The sequence below is a fragment of the Scomber japonicus genome, chromosome 9 (assembly GCF_027409825.1).
Source record: "Scomber japonicus isolate fScoJap1 chromosome 9, fScoJap1.pri, whole genome shotgun sequence".
Classification (NCBI taxonomy): domain Eukaryota; kingdom Metazoa; phylum Chordata; class Actinopteri; order Scombriformes; family Scombridae; genus Scomber; species Scomber japonicus.
In genome coordinates, this window is record NC_070586.1 from 34,606,962 (window position 1) to 34,622,223 (window position 15,262).

At 38.8% G+C, this 15,262-nt stretch overlaps 1 protein-coding gene across 2 annotated transcripts; it reads right to left on the reverse strand.

The window, feature by feature from the left end:
- Window positions 1-185: 185 nt before the first annotated feature.
- LOC128364580 (TNF receptor-associated factor 2-like) lies at window positions 186-13,786 on the reverse strand. Of its 2 annotated transcripts, XM_053325143.1 has the most exons (11): window positions 13,599-13,786; window positions 10,931-11,009; window positions 10,380-10,478; window positions 9,353-9,514; window positions 5,666-5,740; window positions 5,447-5,521; window positions 3,299-3,385; window positions 2,909-3,091; window positions 1,743-1,920; window positions 1,504-1,652; window positions 186-404 (listed from the first exon to the last, which is right to left on the reverse strand). In XM_053325143.1, exons 1-11 carry the CDS (start codon window positions 13,784-13,786, stop codon window positions 186-188), a joined length of 1,494 nt encoding a protein of 497 aa, XP_053181118.1. The 2 variants fall into 2 exon arrangements, with proteins under 2 accessions (XP_053181118.1, XP_053181117.1); XM_053325142.1 differs by having other exon boundaries at window positions 2,909-3,385.
- Window positions 13,787-15,262: the final 1,476 nt, after the last annotated feature.

The following is a 15,262-nucleotide window of genomic DNA, read 5'->3' on the forward strand; positions in this document are numbered from 1 at the left end:
GTGGCTAGTGGCCAAAAAAGTTAGTTTCCCGCTCTGGTCTTGCATATTGCCACCAAAAATCCACTACCGAATGAACTAGACAGACCCCAAAGAGAAATGCCAGTCACTGGTGATACAAATGCCTGCTGATTCAAACAGGTTAGTAGCAACAAAAGGCAGGGTTGGATTAATGCCCTCTCTTTTGCCTAGAGCCCGGTGAGGTCTACAATGGCCTTGATGAAGATGGTGTCGTCGCGAATGTAGGAGTTTTTAGAGTCCAGCTTGGAGAGCGGACAGAAGAGTGGGCAGCCGCTGGCGATGTTCATATCGCTGACAGGCCTCTGGAAGGATGAGGAGGAGATGTCGGGCCGGAAGGCATCGATTATGTGCTCCCTGTTGTTCTGGTCGAGCAGCATTAGGGTGACCTGGGTACAGATGTTAGGAGTCTAGCCTTACAAAAACTGGAGCTCACCCACTAATACAGGTCCAGGCTATAGCATGTTGACACTTTCGGAAGCTAGCTAGTACAGTAATATGGTTAACAGTGTTTTCAAAATAAATAATGGGTAATAGAACGTACATTAAATTAATAAAAAAGACTGGCACAACAACACACTAAAAATAAACTAAATACAAAAAATAAATTAAAAGAGAACTACATGGGGTACTATACTTTTGGATTTCCAAACTAGCTACAAATAAAGCGAGCTATAAAACATTATAAAAATATTTTTTATATCCACAGTGTCTATGGAGTGTTATACACTAGTAGCTTTCTTCCTGAGAGTTACATTAATAATTATCTTATATCTATATGTTAAGTAGAAGCTGGAGTATGGATATAGTTGGGCTAGTTTAGCTTAGCAGAGAAAAAACAGCTAACCTGTCTCTCTTTAGTTTAAAAAAACCTCTACCAACATACATAAAAGATTGCTAAATAAGTTCCCTGTTTTTGTAAACTGTTCATGGAAAAATGACATGAAAATGTTGTTTGCTAAGACAGATTCAGCATGTAACTGAGTATAAATATAATACGTACTGCTTTAAAATGCTTACTAATTACAGAAATGCACAATCTATAATCTACAATCTACTGCCTTAAAGTCCCCCTCCACCTAATATGTCTTTGGTTGAGCCTCACTGTGCAGAATGATGTTTTGTGAAGGTTGTTTTCACTTTTAAAGGAGGAAGTTTCTCTTTGGTGAGTTTAAGACCTGTTTGTAAGAGAATGACGTGACAGCACGACTAAAAAGCCAATCCTATTCCAAAATGCAAGATTGGGAAACATGAAGTCACATACACAGTTTTTTAATCAAGTAGAAGGCAGTCATAGCCCAGTGGGTGAACCTTGGAAGAGACATATTTTTATGTTTATAGATTAATACTAAATTTTATAATACTTAGAAAACGTATCATATTGTCCAGTATTAGTATATGTTTTTTCCATATGTATGTATTCATTTCAAGCTAATTATTAGTTTACAGTAGTATTATTTCTGTCTGCAAGGTGGAGATCTTGATTACCTTCTGGTTAAAAGGCCACTTGAGGAGTGCGTCGCTGTGCCCTCTCATCACCACAAAGAACAGAGATAAGTGGGTGCCTCGGCCCGTTCCGTCTCCATTCAGGTAGATCCGCAAGCACATCTTGTAGCCGTATTTACTGGTATAAAAGGCTGGAAAATATAATAATGTCTGTTATTCACTGGAGTAAGTGGAAATTCTGGATAATAACTCAGATGCTAGTCATGGTTTGAAGCTGTTACCGGGAGAGAACATAGCAGGGGCGCGGCCAGCCACGGCGTCCTGCCTCTTCTTGGTGAAATCAGAGATCTTCCAGACAAAGATGCCATCGTATGTGGCTGCAGACATCTCTCTCATTTTCCCTTCCATCTCCACGATGGACAGGTCCCTCAGACTCACTGTCCTCTCCAGCTGACGAACCTGCAGCACACATGAGCACGAATTAACACATTATGCCTAATTTTATTGTGAGGCCCCACTGGATGCAAACATAAATGCAACATGGCTTTCCAAATGTAAACACTGTTTGTGCAAAATAAGAGAACAACTTCAACTTAAGTTATTGAAAAAAGTGCCAATATGGCACTTATTTATTATGCTGCTTTCCAGTCATTGCAAATTACAAATTTACTATCCATTGGACACACTTGGAAATTGTTCCAAACCACAGACATAAGCCCTGTTTCTGTAGGCGGGACCTTTACAGGAACGTACTCGGTCCTCTCAGCTGGTGTGTCTCTCTCCTGCAGTGAAAACGGGGCTCATAGCAGAGTAGGACCCAGATAGGACCCACCGGACTCTGACGGTGACGTCACAGAGGTGACTCGATGAAAACATAACAGAGAAAATGACAACGAGGAGGTAAACCTCGCTTCTGGTTTGTGTGTTCGTGTATATGGCGGTGGACACTATGAAATTGTTAGCCACAGTTAGCCACGGTTAGCCACAGTTAGCGACCCACGAGTCTAGCGTGTTGTTGCCGTTATACGACATCAAGCGCACACCGGTAAACGTCCCATGCTGCGTTCAGGCAGGCTTGGAAATCCTGAAGCCTACAGAACAAACATTGGTTATAAAAACCTGATACCGATACTTCCCGATATTACATGTTTAAGTAAATAATATTTAGTAAATATCCCTACTAAATATAGATGATGTTTTGAGAAATATCATATTATACACTTTTTGGGACTACAGGGACTTTTGACTGATGCAAGGATGAGTACATAATGATACTTATTTTTGGATGAAGCTACCCTTTCAAGTTCTCTATTATTTGTAGTGACTCGCTCTATTTTAATTCCTGGTGCCATAACAATATAATTTCTCATTGGCATCATTAAGATTTCATTCAATGTTGTGAGAACCACCACTGAACTGTATACATGTCATCATGTCACTTTGTCACCTTGTTGTTGAGGATCTCGATCTTGTCCTGGTCCAGTCTGTGTTGGCGGTTGTAGGCCTCCATGGTGGTGCAGGAGCGCTCCATCTCTCGGTTGAGGACACAGACGATGTTCTCGAATGTGCTCACTTTGAGCTCCAGGTCCTGGCAGCGCCGGCTCAGCTCAGCCACCTTGGTCTTTTCGCTCTGGAGCTGCAGTTCTAGGGCGGCGCCCATGGCGCTGGGCAGTGGTGTGAAGGAGGTGGTCAGGGTGGGGGCGCATGCACCCTGCACGGGAGCACACCCACCCAGCTGGCTCATCTTCATCTCGAGGTCCCTGAGGGACTGGTGAAGCTCCTGCAGCTTATGGCTGGCCACCTCTAGGCTCTGGGGCTGCAGGCTCTCAAGGCTCACTTTGATGCCCATGATGAAATGCAGGAGCAGGTTGAGGTGTTCATACGAACACTGCCGCTCATGGTCATGGATCTTCTCTTTCTCCACCTTCAGGAAATAAATATACAAGCAGAAACACATAACGAACATAAACAACCGTCTCATCCATGACGACCATAATGTGTGTGACATTGTGCCATAAGCATACTGCAAAAAAAATAATGAAGCTAATGATGGATACATACACTATTTAAAGTATTCATCCCCACCGTTTTTCATGTTTTATTGTTTAAGCACAGTGACACTGAGAAATGCTTGATATCGTGAAAACTGAAATATAAAACACGAGTGTTAACCCCCTTTGGTTGCATATTCAGGTGAATGGAGATTAGCTACATGTGATTAAGGTAAGAACCTAATCCTGGGTTAAATACATCTGAATCTGGAGAATGAATTAGTCAGTTTTCTGTCAAAAACTGTAGGATGAAGACAAGAAATCTTCTCCAGTGTATTACAAGGACTATTCAGGCAAAGAATACAAGAAAATGTACAAGGCACTAAATATGCCTATCAGTGCATTTATGTCTATATCTATACTGGTACAATACTGTCAATCATAAAAAACAGACAAAATACAGCAACTCAAAAGGACATCTGGGCCAGTGTTTGTTTCAGACTCACAGGTGCATTCTGTGGTCTGACAGCCTGATCTGATATTAAGCACATCAGCAGAAACATAGCATCACCAGGATGATGCTTGGGGGTGACAGCATCATGCTGCAGGGATGCTTCTGTGCAACACACCCTGGAGAGACTGTGAAAGAAAAGGTCAGATGATCCTGGAGGACAACCTGCTGCAGGACAACTGCCATTTGGAACTAGATTTATATTTCAGTGTTACACAAATGCCAAAAATAAAGCCAAAGCTACACGGGAAGCATGTCAGAAAAACAGCAGTGATGTCCTAGAGTAGCAGAGTTAGAGCCCAGAATCTGTGGCTGGATTTGAACACTGCTGGTCCCACAAGGCTTCCAGATAATCTGAGAGAACATTAACATTCATTTTTGACTTTGGAAGCTAGTTTGACAAGAAAAAAAATTACGTAAGGTAGAACTCCACAGATTTAGCACATTAAAGTGTGTTGGGGAGTGCCACTGCAGTAATGAGTTGTATTAAATCTTTGTTCCTCCAGATGGCACTGTGTGAAATCTGGTAAATTGCATCAAGTGATGCCACTTGAGTCAGCATCAGTTGGGTCTGAAGACTACAAGTGTGATGTTAAAAAATAAGGGAGTGTGGAGTTAGAAAGAAGTGAGGTTACCATACCTCTGTAGGTGCTACTCATCTCTGCTGGAGGCTAGCTGCTCCCGGCTACATTAGCTACTATTAGCATAACACACTTGAAACCTCAACAAAATTGTTGGTGGTCAAGTTGCATTGTGGGTAATTTAGGCGCCAGGTTTTGACAAGGAAGAAAGCATGGAATAAAGAAAAGATGATATCTCTGTTTCTGCTCCAATATGCAATGCTAAATCAGTCAAGAATTATTTTCCTTACTAGCTTTCAACTATATCTAACGGTCTTCTTCAGTTTGCTTTGTTAAATTATTTGATTTCAATTTAATTTCATTGGGTTTTATAAAGAAGAATAGTGGAAAAGCAGCAGTGTTTTTCAAAAGGTGCTTCTACTGTAATATTTACTTGAAAGGGCCGATACTGCAAATCAAATTCAAACTGATCTGAAATGTTTTCACTCTTACAATTCTGTTGATCAGTGTCAATAAGTCCTCATTTGTTTTAATAGAATAGTAACCCATGAAAATGTCCATGTTTGATGAATACTTTATATAGGCATTATGCATATACACATGGGCTTCATACGCAACAACATATGATTCAATTACAGGCATGTAGCAAACAAATTCTGTAACAACGATTGAATGATGTAATACCTTGGCAAACTTCCAAATGGTTAAAATGTAATAAAGGCTGTTCAATATCAATATACTATAAAGTTACTCATACATCAATCTTTAATATTGCCTCTTTTATTTTTATCCACTAAGTGTGTCATTTTTGTTGATTTTTGCCAAGTTATTAAATAATCCAGCATATATGACATTAGCCATTGTTACACATACAGCAAATTATGACAAAAATGTCTACTTACAGACGTATCGCAGCCAACAACATGAAATCTGCATGGTGCTTTAAATTTACTGCAGAACTTAATATGGTCCACATACTGCAAAACAAAACAAAAAAAAAATGAAAGAAGCTAATGATGTATAGAATACTCTGCAGACTCTGATCCCTGGCTAAATGAGAGTCAATGAGATCAATCTGACAGAATTATGAGAAATCACTTGAAAATTAATATCTGGCATACTTTTTCTCTGGGGATTTTTTTCTTTGCGCAGCCTTCACAAATCATCGGGTACTTTGGACAGATTTCATCATGAGCCTGAAAAAAAAGAAAAAGAAAGGTCAAAAAGATTAAATAAAAACAATAATAAAAATATCTCATGTCATTTCCTGTATTCTGGTGCTTTTTAAGAGGTGTTTTGACACTTTGATCTGACTATACTGTGAGAAAAATGATGGGAACAATCTATAATTACATCCTGTGGATCACATGTTTAAAGACATTAAAAAGCTAAAAGTATAGAAATTGATGAATCCATATGTCACATATGAATTTATTTAATAATTGGAGTAATATACAGGTGAGACAATCATTCACAAATTCCAATTTTTTTGGGTGGTCTATACCTTTACAAATAAATTACAATGAATTTAAGGATCCATTATTGATTTACAGTTTGAAAGTGAGCATGGCATAAGATGGTTCACCAGGGATGGGTATGATACTGACTTGACTTTATTGGTCATACAGGTTATACACCTTGACTGTAATGTTTAACATTCAACATTCCCATTGACAAATTATTCTAAACTGTCAAATCCCTTTCATCACTCACCACAGAAAAGGATCTCTCTCCACTGTCCCTGCATCCTGCACCTGTCTCTGACTCACTCTCATGCACCTAGATGTCAGAAGAGGTGGTGGAGTGATCATTATTTAGTGAGCAGTATCTATTCAAATTATACTGAATGTAAATACAACTGACTGTAAAGTAGCAGTCTGTGAAACTGGAAATTTACCCAAAGCCCTCTGCACTATGCCAAAGCTTGCTCCTCAAAAAGTAGAATATTTATCAGTTTTACGAGCCAGTTTATAAATGAATCAGCCAGACTTTTATTAGACAGCTCCTGTCCATCAGAGACTCAGGTGTACTTAGCTGAAGTTAACTGATTACTACCAGTGATGACTTACTTTATTCTTCTTTATATCCAAACATCAAACCAAGAGACTGTCAGCCAAAAACAGACCAGTCCTCTCTACAGTAACAACCAAAAACAGACCAGTCCTCTCTACAGTAACAACCAAAAACAGACCAGTCCTCTCTACAGTAACAACCAAAAACAGACCAGTCCTCTCTACAGTAACAACCAAAAACAGACCAGTCCTCTCTACAGTAACAACCAAAAACAGATCAGTCCTCTCTACAGTAACAACCAAAAACAGACCAGTCCTCTACAGTAACAACCAAAAATAGACCAGTCCTCTACAGTAACAACCAAAAACAGACCAGTCCTCTCTACAGTAACAACCAAAAACAGACCAGTCCTCTCTACAGTAACAACCAAAAACAGATCAGTCCTCTCTACAGTAACAACCAAAAACAGACCAGTCCTCTCTACAGTAACAACCAAAAACAGATCAGTCCTCTCTACAGTAACAACCAAAAACAGACCAGTCCTCTACAGTAACAACCAAAAACAGACCAGTCCTCTACAGTAACAACCAAAAACAGACCAGTCCTCTCTAAAGTAACAACCAAAAACAGACCAGTCCTCTCTACAGTAACAACCAAAAACAGACCAGTCCTCTCTACAGTAACAACCAAAAACAGACCAGTCCTCTCTAAAGTAACAACCAAAAACAGACCAGTCCTCTCTACAGTAACAACCAAAAACAGACCAGTCCTCTCTAGAGTAACAACCAAAAACAGACCAGTCCTCTCTAAAGTAACAACCAAAAACAGACCAGTCCTCTCTACAGTAACAACCAAAAACAGACCAGTCCTCTCTAGAGTAACAACCAAAAACAGACCAGTCCTCTACAGTAACAACCAAAAACAGACCAGTCCTCTCTACAGTAACAACCAAAAACAGACCAGTCCTCTACAGTAACAACCAAAAACAGACCAGTCCTCTCTACAGTAACAACCAAAAACAGACCAGTCCTCTCTACAGTAACAACCAAAAACAGACCAGTCCTCTCTACAGTAACAACCAAAAACAGACCAGTCCTCTCTAGAGTAACAACCAAAAACAGACCAGTCCTCTCTACAGTAACAACCAAAAACAGACCAGTCCTCTCTAGAGTAACAACCAAAAACAGACCAGTCCTCTACAGTAACAACCAAAAACAGACCAGTCCGCTCTACAGTAACAACCAAAAACAGACCAGTCCTCTACAGTAACAACCAAAAACAGACCAGTCCTCTACAGTAACAACCAAAAACAGACCAGTGCTCTCTACAGTAACAACCAAAAACAGACCAGTCCTCTCTACAGTAACAACCAAAAACAGACCAGTCCTCTCTACAGTATAGGGATGGGAAGATTAACCGATTCGTATTGATACACGGATACACGCAGGCACAATACGAATGCATCGTGAGAGCATAATAGAGCAGTTATAATCCATCTCATTGAATTGCATAGCATCACTCCTTTGCAAGATCATATTGCATCGAATCACATTGTGTTGGATCAAATCGTGTTGAATCACATTGCATCGTGATTCAGGGATGAATCGTATCGCATCGGTAGTTGCTGTTTATGTATCTTTAAGTATCGGATCATTAATAGTGTATTGAGAGATTACAGTAACAACCAAAACAGACCAGTCCTCTACAGTAACAACCAAAAACAGACCAGTCCTCTCTACAGTAACAACCAAAAACAGACCAGTCCTCTCTGCAGTAGCAACCAAATGAAAAATAACCACTTCCTCATCTTTTCACTATTTTAACAACGTAGCATTAAGGCTTCTTAATAGCTAGCTAACTGGACAGTCTGTGTAGAGACTTTGTGACAGAGACATAAAGGCAACAAATTAAGAATATTTAGTTTCAGTAAGTTAACAATGACCTGGACCAGTGTTTGACCACCTTTAGCTTCCCGGTCTGTGCATCAACCGAGCGTCAGCAGCACCGTGTGCGAGTATGCATGTGCGCGATATGTGAGAAGTTGTCAGTATCAGTGAAAACATGAAACAGAGTTTCATTGATTTGGGTTATGTCTCAATAAACAAGCAGAACGAATTTGATAATGAAGCTCTGACACAGTGCTCTGAAAACAACGCTGAGTGGATAGACTGATGTACCGATATTTGACATGGTAAAAGTGTGGGGGGGGGGCAAACTCATCATTTTAAAAAGTGGGTGGGACTTGTACCTAGTGCTGTGCGATATTACGATATATATCGTAATGCGATATAAAAATGTCTACCGTGCGATATAATCCTCGTTTATATCGTCATTTTAACGTGTGGGTTACTGGGTTAGCTCTGTTGTTACACTAACGTTAACGTTAGCAGCTAACACCGCTAACCAACGTTAATATTACTACGGTTGTGGTTTAAGTACGCAGTGTAAAGTACAATTTAATGTTGGAATGACCGTAGGGTAATCCAAATGTATCATGTGAGTTTATGTTGTATGAATAATGAAAGAAGGCTAATGTAACTGCAGCAACGCTACTACTTTGTGGTAGCATTTTTACGTCACCTTGTTTACGGCATTGCTAGGGGAACATAGATGTAAACAACATAGCAGAGGCGGACAACACAGTGGAAACAGAACCCAAAGAGGAATTGGTGCCGAAAATACTATATCAGGACATGTATCATTATCGGTATATAAAATTATCTACATTGGGATATAAAATTTTGTCCATATCCCACAGCACTACTTCTACCTGTACCAAAACTAGCACATCTCACCTTGATGTTCTTTAGAAGGAAGGGTTCTTTGCAGTATTTGCAGTTAAGCGTCCTCTCTGGACATTCTCGCTCATTGTGTCGTTCCTGTTCATTAGCTCTCATCAGCTCTTTACAGGAAGGACACAGGATGATCATGAAGTCACAGTGACCCTCGTGGCTGGCCTGCAGATGACAAAGGAAACATATACCAAAAACTACTTAAAAAAAACACTTTAATAATAAAGATAAAACATGCTGATGTGAAAAATAATAATCGTACCACACTATTGCTATAAGTGACCAATTGAGCAAGTGACCAATATTAAATCATCAAGTCATGAATGATCTATTACTGATAGAACAGGACATGAACAGCAGTGTTTTTATGAGCAAGAGGCAGCTGTCAGACAATGGACTGCTGTCAACATTCTACTTGTATTTGATTCAAATGCTTTTTTTAAAGAACTGTGAAGCACTTCATAATTATTGTTTTTAAAAAATCCTATAAAATCAAGTTTTACTTAATTAATTACTAAAATGAGCAGTCACATTGAAAGCAGGTCTGTTTGAGTTACATGAATATAATCCAGATGTTTTATACTATGTATGGTCTGCATGTTTGTTTTCAACAGCCAATGAATTCATATTAAGAAATGACTTCTCTACATAGTGGTTTTTATTAGTAGTGATTGTTGTCCTTGGGTCAATTTTGACACAGGAGGTGTAATTTCATTCATTTAATTTCTAAATATATGTGTAAAACCTGTGTTACAAATTGGAATGAAGTTGTCTTAAAAGGTCTAACACAGAAATGGGTGATAATTTATACCATATGCTTTATAAACAGTCAAACCAGACCAGGTCCATTTTGATGGTGAGCGGGAAGACAACAGGAGGGTTAAACACAAAGGGATTGACAGGAAGCGACGTGTGCTTGCGATGCAGTTTAATCTGATCTCACAGATATCAGCTTCACTGTTTACTGCCAAACAACTGTACTAACTTATTGCCAGTGCGAACACAACATCCCTTCATTGCCCCCGCCCACCTCAAATTCTTTGATAGTCCCCGTCCACGTGCAGCCTTCGTTGGGACACACGGCCGCCAAAGCCTCCACTTCTCTCCGAGCCGCATTGTCTGGAAACGCCTGGATGGAAAAGCAGAGATTGTAGTTTGCTGGTTGGTGTCTTCAGTTACAGTATGAAGGCTTGTGTTACCGACAGGCAGCTCTGCATCGGTTTACTGAGGATCAGGATACTTGGAGCTCGCTTTTCTCTCCTGGCTCTAATTTCTCCTGCACATATGGTCATTGTAGGTACACTGGACTATAGTGGCTCCATCTATTATCAGAGCTGCCAAGAATCATAAAGCAGTTGCAAAGTTTTAGTTCCAGGACAGCTTTAGTTGTGTTGACCCCGTACTCCAAACAATGGCTGTGACGTTACAGTGCTGATGCTTTATATCTCTTTATATTATTTTTTTTGCCCTTTCATTACTTACTCCCTCGTGACAAACTGTTCATGATGTTAACAAAGTGCCTAACAAAGCTGGATCTACTGTAACCATGAGAAACTCTACATAGGATCAAAGTGTACTTACACCACCTTGCTTGAGAATGGAGGTGGGTTCTTCAAACAAGTCCTCCCTGATGCACGCACTGCATTTCTGTGGCCCGGAACTTTAAAAGAGGAAGAACACAGATGGACATAAATAAATAAACTGCATTGTGCCATTAGTAAGATGTCATCTACTCTGTGTCACACAAAGAACATTTGATATGACATGAGCTTATTACTGATTCATCTGAGTATTTTGTCAACTAATCTTTTGGTTTTTTTAAACATTAGAATGTTTGAAGTATTGAACAATGTCTGTCGTAGGTTCCCAAAATTGGCAAAGTGACATGTTTAAATGTTATGTGCAGCCATGAGTCATAAACTCAACTATACAGTATTTTATCTTACAATGACAGAAAAACTGAGAAAAACAGCAAACACACACTGGAATCAGGGTGTAGTTTGTAGTTTGCTTGCTTGAAAAATGTAAATTCGCAACAATTAACAATTCTTTTTTTCTCTATCAACTAAATAATGAATTGACTGATCCTCTCAGCTCTACATTTGACCATTATTATTCAAACCCTGTTTAACTCTGCCTGTGTTTTGTAGGCTACTCTCGTCTCCAACATATGACGTCATCATTACATCACAGGTAGCGGCAGTGTGGGGGGAAATTACACCAGTGAAACAAGAAAACAAAGACCCTGGACAAAAGAATGAATACACACAGATGACATCATTCGTCTGTGAACATCACAGCATAACCACACACAGCATCCACAAGGAAGAGGTCAAAGGTCATCCATCAGGAGTCAGTGGAGAAAAGACACCCTCCAGTTCATTAATCAATAAGTCGATCAACATTATATTAAATGGTAACTATTTAGATGACCAAATCATTGTTTTTATTCATTTGTGAAGCAATAATTTCCACTTCTGCTGCTTCCAGCTTCTCCACAGTGAAGATTTGAGCTTTCACATAATAATAATAAACTCTTAAAATACATTTGAAGACGTTACCTCGAGAGGTTGGGAATTTACAGTATTTTCTGACATTTTAAGGACATTATGATAAATCGAAAATATAAACAGTACATTAAATGATAATGAAGAAGATCATTACTTGTGAGGCAGCTCTGTTTGCTGGTGGTTGAAAGCTCCATGTTGAAAGCTCACATTAACAACAATAAGTTTACCTTGAGTTGAGCTCATTTTGTCATTTTATCAAAGGAATGATTGAATGGAACCACAGTAAATGCTGTTTAAATTTACATTCACACAGATTAGACCAGATTACTGTGAAATTACATAAAACAACATGTTTATTTATTGGTTACAATCATGTGATTACTGTAAAATTGTCTTTACATGCTGTTGTCAGTAATCAGTTACCATCGCTCTGCAATGCATGACCATGTTAGCTTATTAACGGGCCCTGGGGAATTCAATTTGCCAGACTCATTCTGACATCACTGACATCTGACATCACTGTACATGACAAGTTCCCAGAAAACTAACCAGAACTGTGATGGGGGAAATATTACAACCTGACCTCAACTTTGTCTGTGTCATTTAGTTGTGATTATTTGTAAATTTATTTAGGAATACTCAACATGTGAGCACAATTTAAAACACAATTACTACAATACAAATCAACACTGAGACCTTTTACACAACAAGGTAAGATAATAATTCCTTAGTATTTGTATTTTATATATTTACATTGACTAAAAACCTGATGTATTGGCCACATAACCAGTTACACTGAATTCTGAGACCCTTTAATTCTGTCACCTTTCCTGATTTAAAATATTATTTATCAATTTGATTTATTTGTGTATTGTCTTTACTTCTAGTTAACACCTATTTTATAAGATTTTTTTTGAGCGTGGGTATGACAGCTACAGTCTGGCTGTGGCTGTTGCAGACATTACTCATCATCAACTAAAACTAAAACCGAAATGAAAAAAAGTCTGTTTCCAGCAAACACACGTAAGAAAATATAAATAATAATCAGCAATAAGGGTTAGGGTTATCCTGTCCAAATGTGAATAATGATATTAAGGGAATATTTAGTGCATTTTTTAAATATATGTTTTTTTTAACATATTCTTGTGCATGCTGCTGTTATGCTAGAACATTTTTTTAAGTTAAAATACATAATAAATAGCGTTGATGGAACAAAATCAGGCCACTTATTCATAGTATGAATAAAGGTCATCCTGAACTCCAATCAGAAATTAACCAATTTAAGGTTCGCTCGCTTATCCACAAAGATACAAACCAAGTGAAATATATTATAAAGGCTTTAACAGCTGATGGACCTTCTGGTCAATTCGGCATACATAGTGAACTGATACAACTGTAATAAAAGACACTGTCAAGTTCAGCTTGTGGAAAATGTAGACGGCTAGCTGCGGCCATCCACACACAGGTTAGCGGCACTAGACTGCGAGGACAACACATCACCAAGCAGAGATTTTATCAAGATAAATGATGGCTGGTGAATCATTTATACGCCGAATTTTGCAGTTGGTCTTTACAATTTTATCCCCTTAACTTGCCTGTTTCCCCGTGACCTGTGACAATAAGCAGAACAGCATTAAACTGAAGGGTTATTTTTTAAAAGGTAGGTTTGGTGACGAGCTGTGGCTGCTGCACATCTCACTGTTAGCTAGCTCGCTCGCAACCATGACACTACAACTCACCTCACTATTTTGTTGAAACAGAACGAACAAAAGCGGTGACCGCATTGGGCTTGCAAGGGCCTTCTCAGGACTTTCTGGCACGAATTGCACAAGTGCTTGTCTTCGAGGTTGTTGGCCAGAATTTTCTTAGGAAAGCCAGGTTTGTTGCCTTCCAGGGAAGATGGTGGAGACGGCTCCTGTGCAGCCATTATTCCCCTTGAACAATATCGGGGTACTCAGCGGGGTGTGTTCAAGGCAGCACACACAGCTGAATGTGATTTTAGCAATATTCTCCAACAGCGACTCATTGCGCTTTTGCTATTTATTAAAAAAAATATGTATTCCTGTTTATGTTAAGAACGCGTAATGATTAGGTGAGCTTCATGCGCTTAGGAAAAAATAGGAGCAGGCGCTTTTAATGTGATAAAAGTGACAGCTGAGGATGCTGCGTTGCAGTTGACCGAGTCTGCCGCTAGGAGCCGCAAGCCCGAGAGAGCTGCATTTATATACACAGACTGTCGCCAGGATCAGTGCTGTTATTCTGACTTCAATATAAGAGCAAAGTGATGCTATTCATGTGTGTGTGTGTGTGTGTGTGTGTGTGTGTGTGTGTGTGTGAGAGAGAGAGAGAGAGAGAGAGAGAGAGAGAGAGAGAGAGAGAGAGAGAGAGAGAGAGATATCCTTATTTACGTATTTGACTACAATGATGCAATATGATACGTGTTTCACAGAGTGTGTGTGTGTGTGTGTGTGTGTGTGTGTGTGTGTGTGTGTTGTATTTTTATTTTTTTACTGTAACGTAGCTTTTACAAATTTTATTTCATTTGTACCTGTTGTTATTGTCTTTTTTGTATTCATTCATTCATTTATTTATTTGTTTATTTGTGTTTTTCCTGTGAATATCCATCTGTAAAACACATTGGATTGTCTTTTTGGATTTCTTGAAGGAAATAATAAAAATCCTAAAATAAATGTTGCAATCTGACACATTCTGTTTACACATTTCCTTATTCTAGTAGATATTTACTTGTAGAACTTTTTTTTTTTAATTTCACACTTGCTTTGGCAATGTAAAGACATGGTTCCCATGCCAATAAAGCCCCTTTGAATTGAATTGAATTAAATTAAACTGAATGGGAAGAGAGAATGGGATATTTTGTTCATGTAGGAAGTTTTTGTTTCTGAAACTTAATGTCATGCAATGTTATTGCATGCATCCATGTAAAAATAGTCAATTTCATCTGGTAGAAAATGAGAAATGTGAGGGATCCTCATTATGTATACTGAATTGGATGGTGTGATTAAGGTGAAGGAGCTGTTGCAGCAATGCTACTCTATGATTAAATTAGCAATTATGTGGGGCATTTATTAAATTAATGACAAAAAAGGACATTTTTTTCAGGTTTACCATTGGTGTTCTGTATTATATGCTTAGGTTGTATGTGATATATTTTTGATGCTTCTCTATTTTATTTGCAAGATAAATAAATACTCATGTGGAATCTGTTCACATTGATGTCTGTGGGTTATCCTGAAGAATAGGGACATTGTTTCGCTGTATTCCTGATGACTGTTTAAAGTGTAGGGAAATAACTTCACCCCATGTTCATTGAGTAGCTAACCTGGGCTTTTGATCATATCACATGCTCTTCATCAGTAGACTGAGTTTATCTAGTTATGAAATA

Excerpts from the sequence above, each read along its gene's own strand:
- LOC128364580 (XM_053325142.1), bottom strand. The coding sequence starts at position 13,786 with ATGGCTGCACAGGAGCCGTCTCCACCATCTTCCCTGGAAGGCAACAAA. Across the intron at positions 9,515-10,379 it reads GGACTATCAAAGAATTTGAG|GCCAGCCACGAGGGTCACTG; the intron begins GTGGGCGGGGGC and ends TGTCATCTGCAG. Across the intron at positions 5,741-9,352 it reads TCCTTCTAAAGAACATCAAG|GCTCATGATGAAATCTGTCC; the intron begins GTGAGATGTGCT and ends CTTTTTTTTCAG.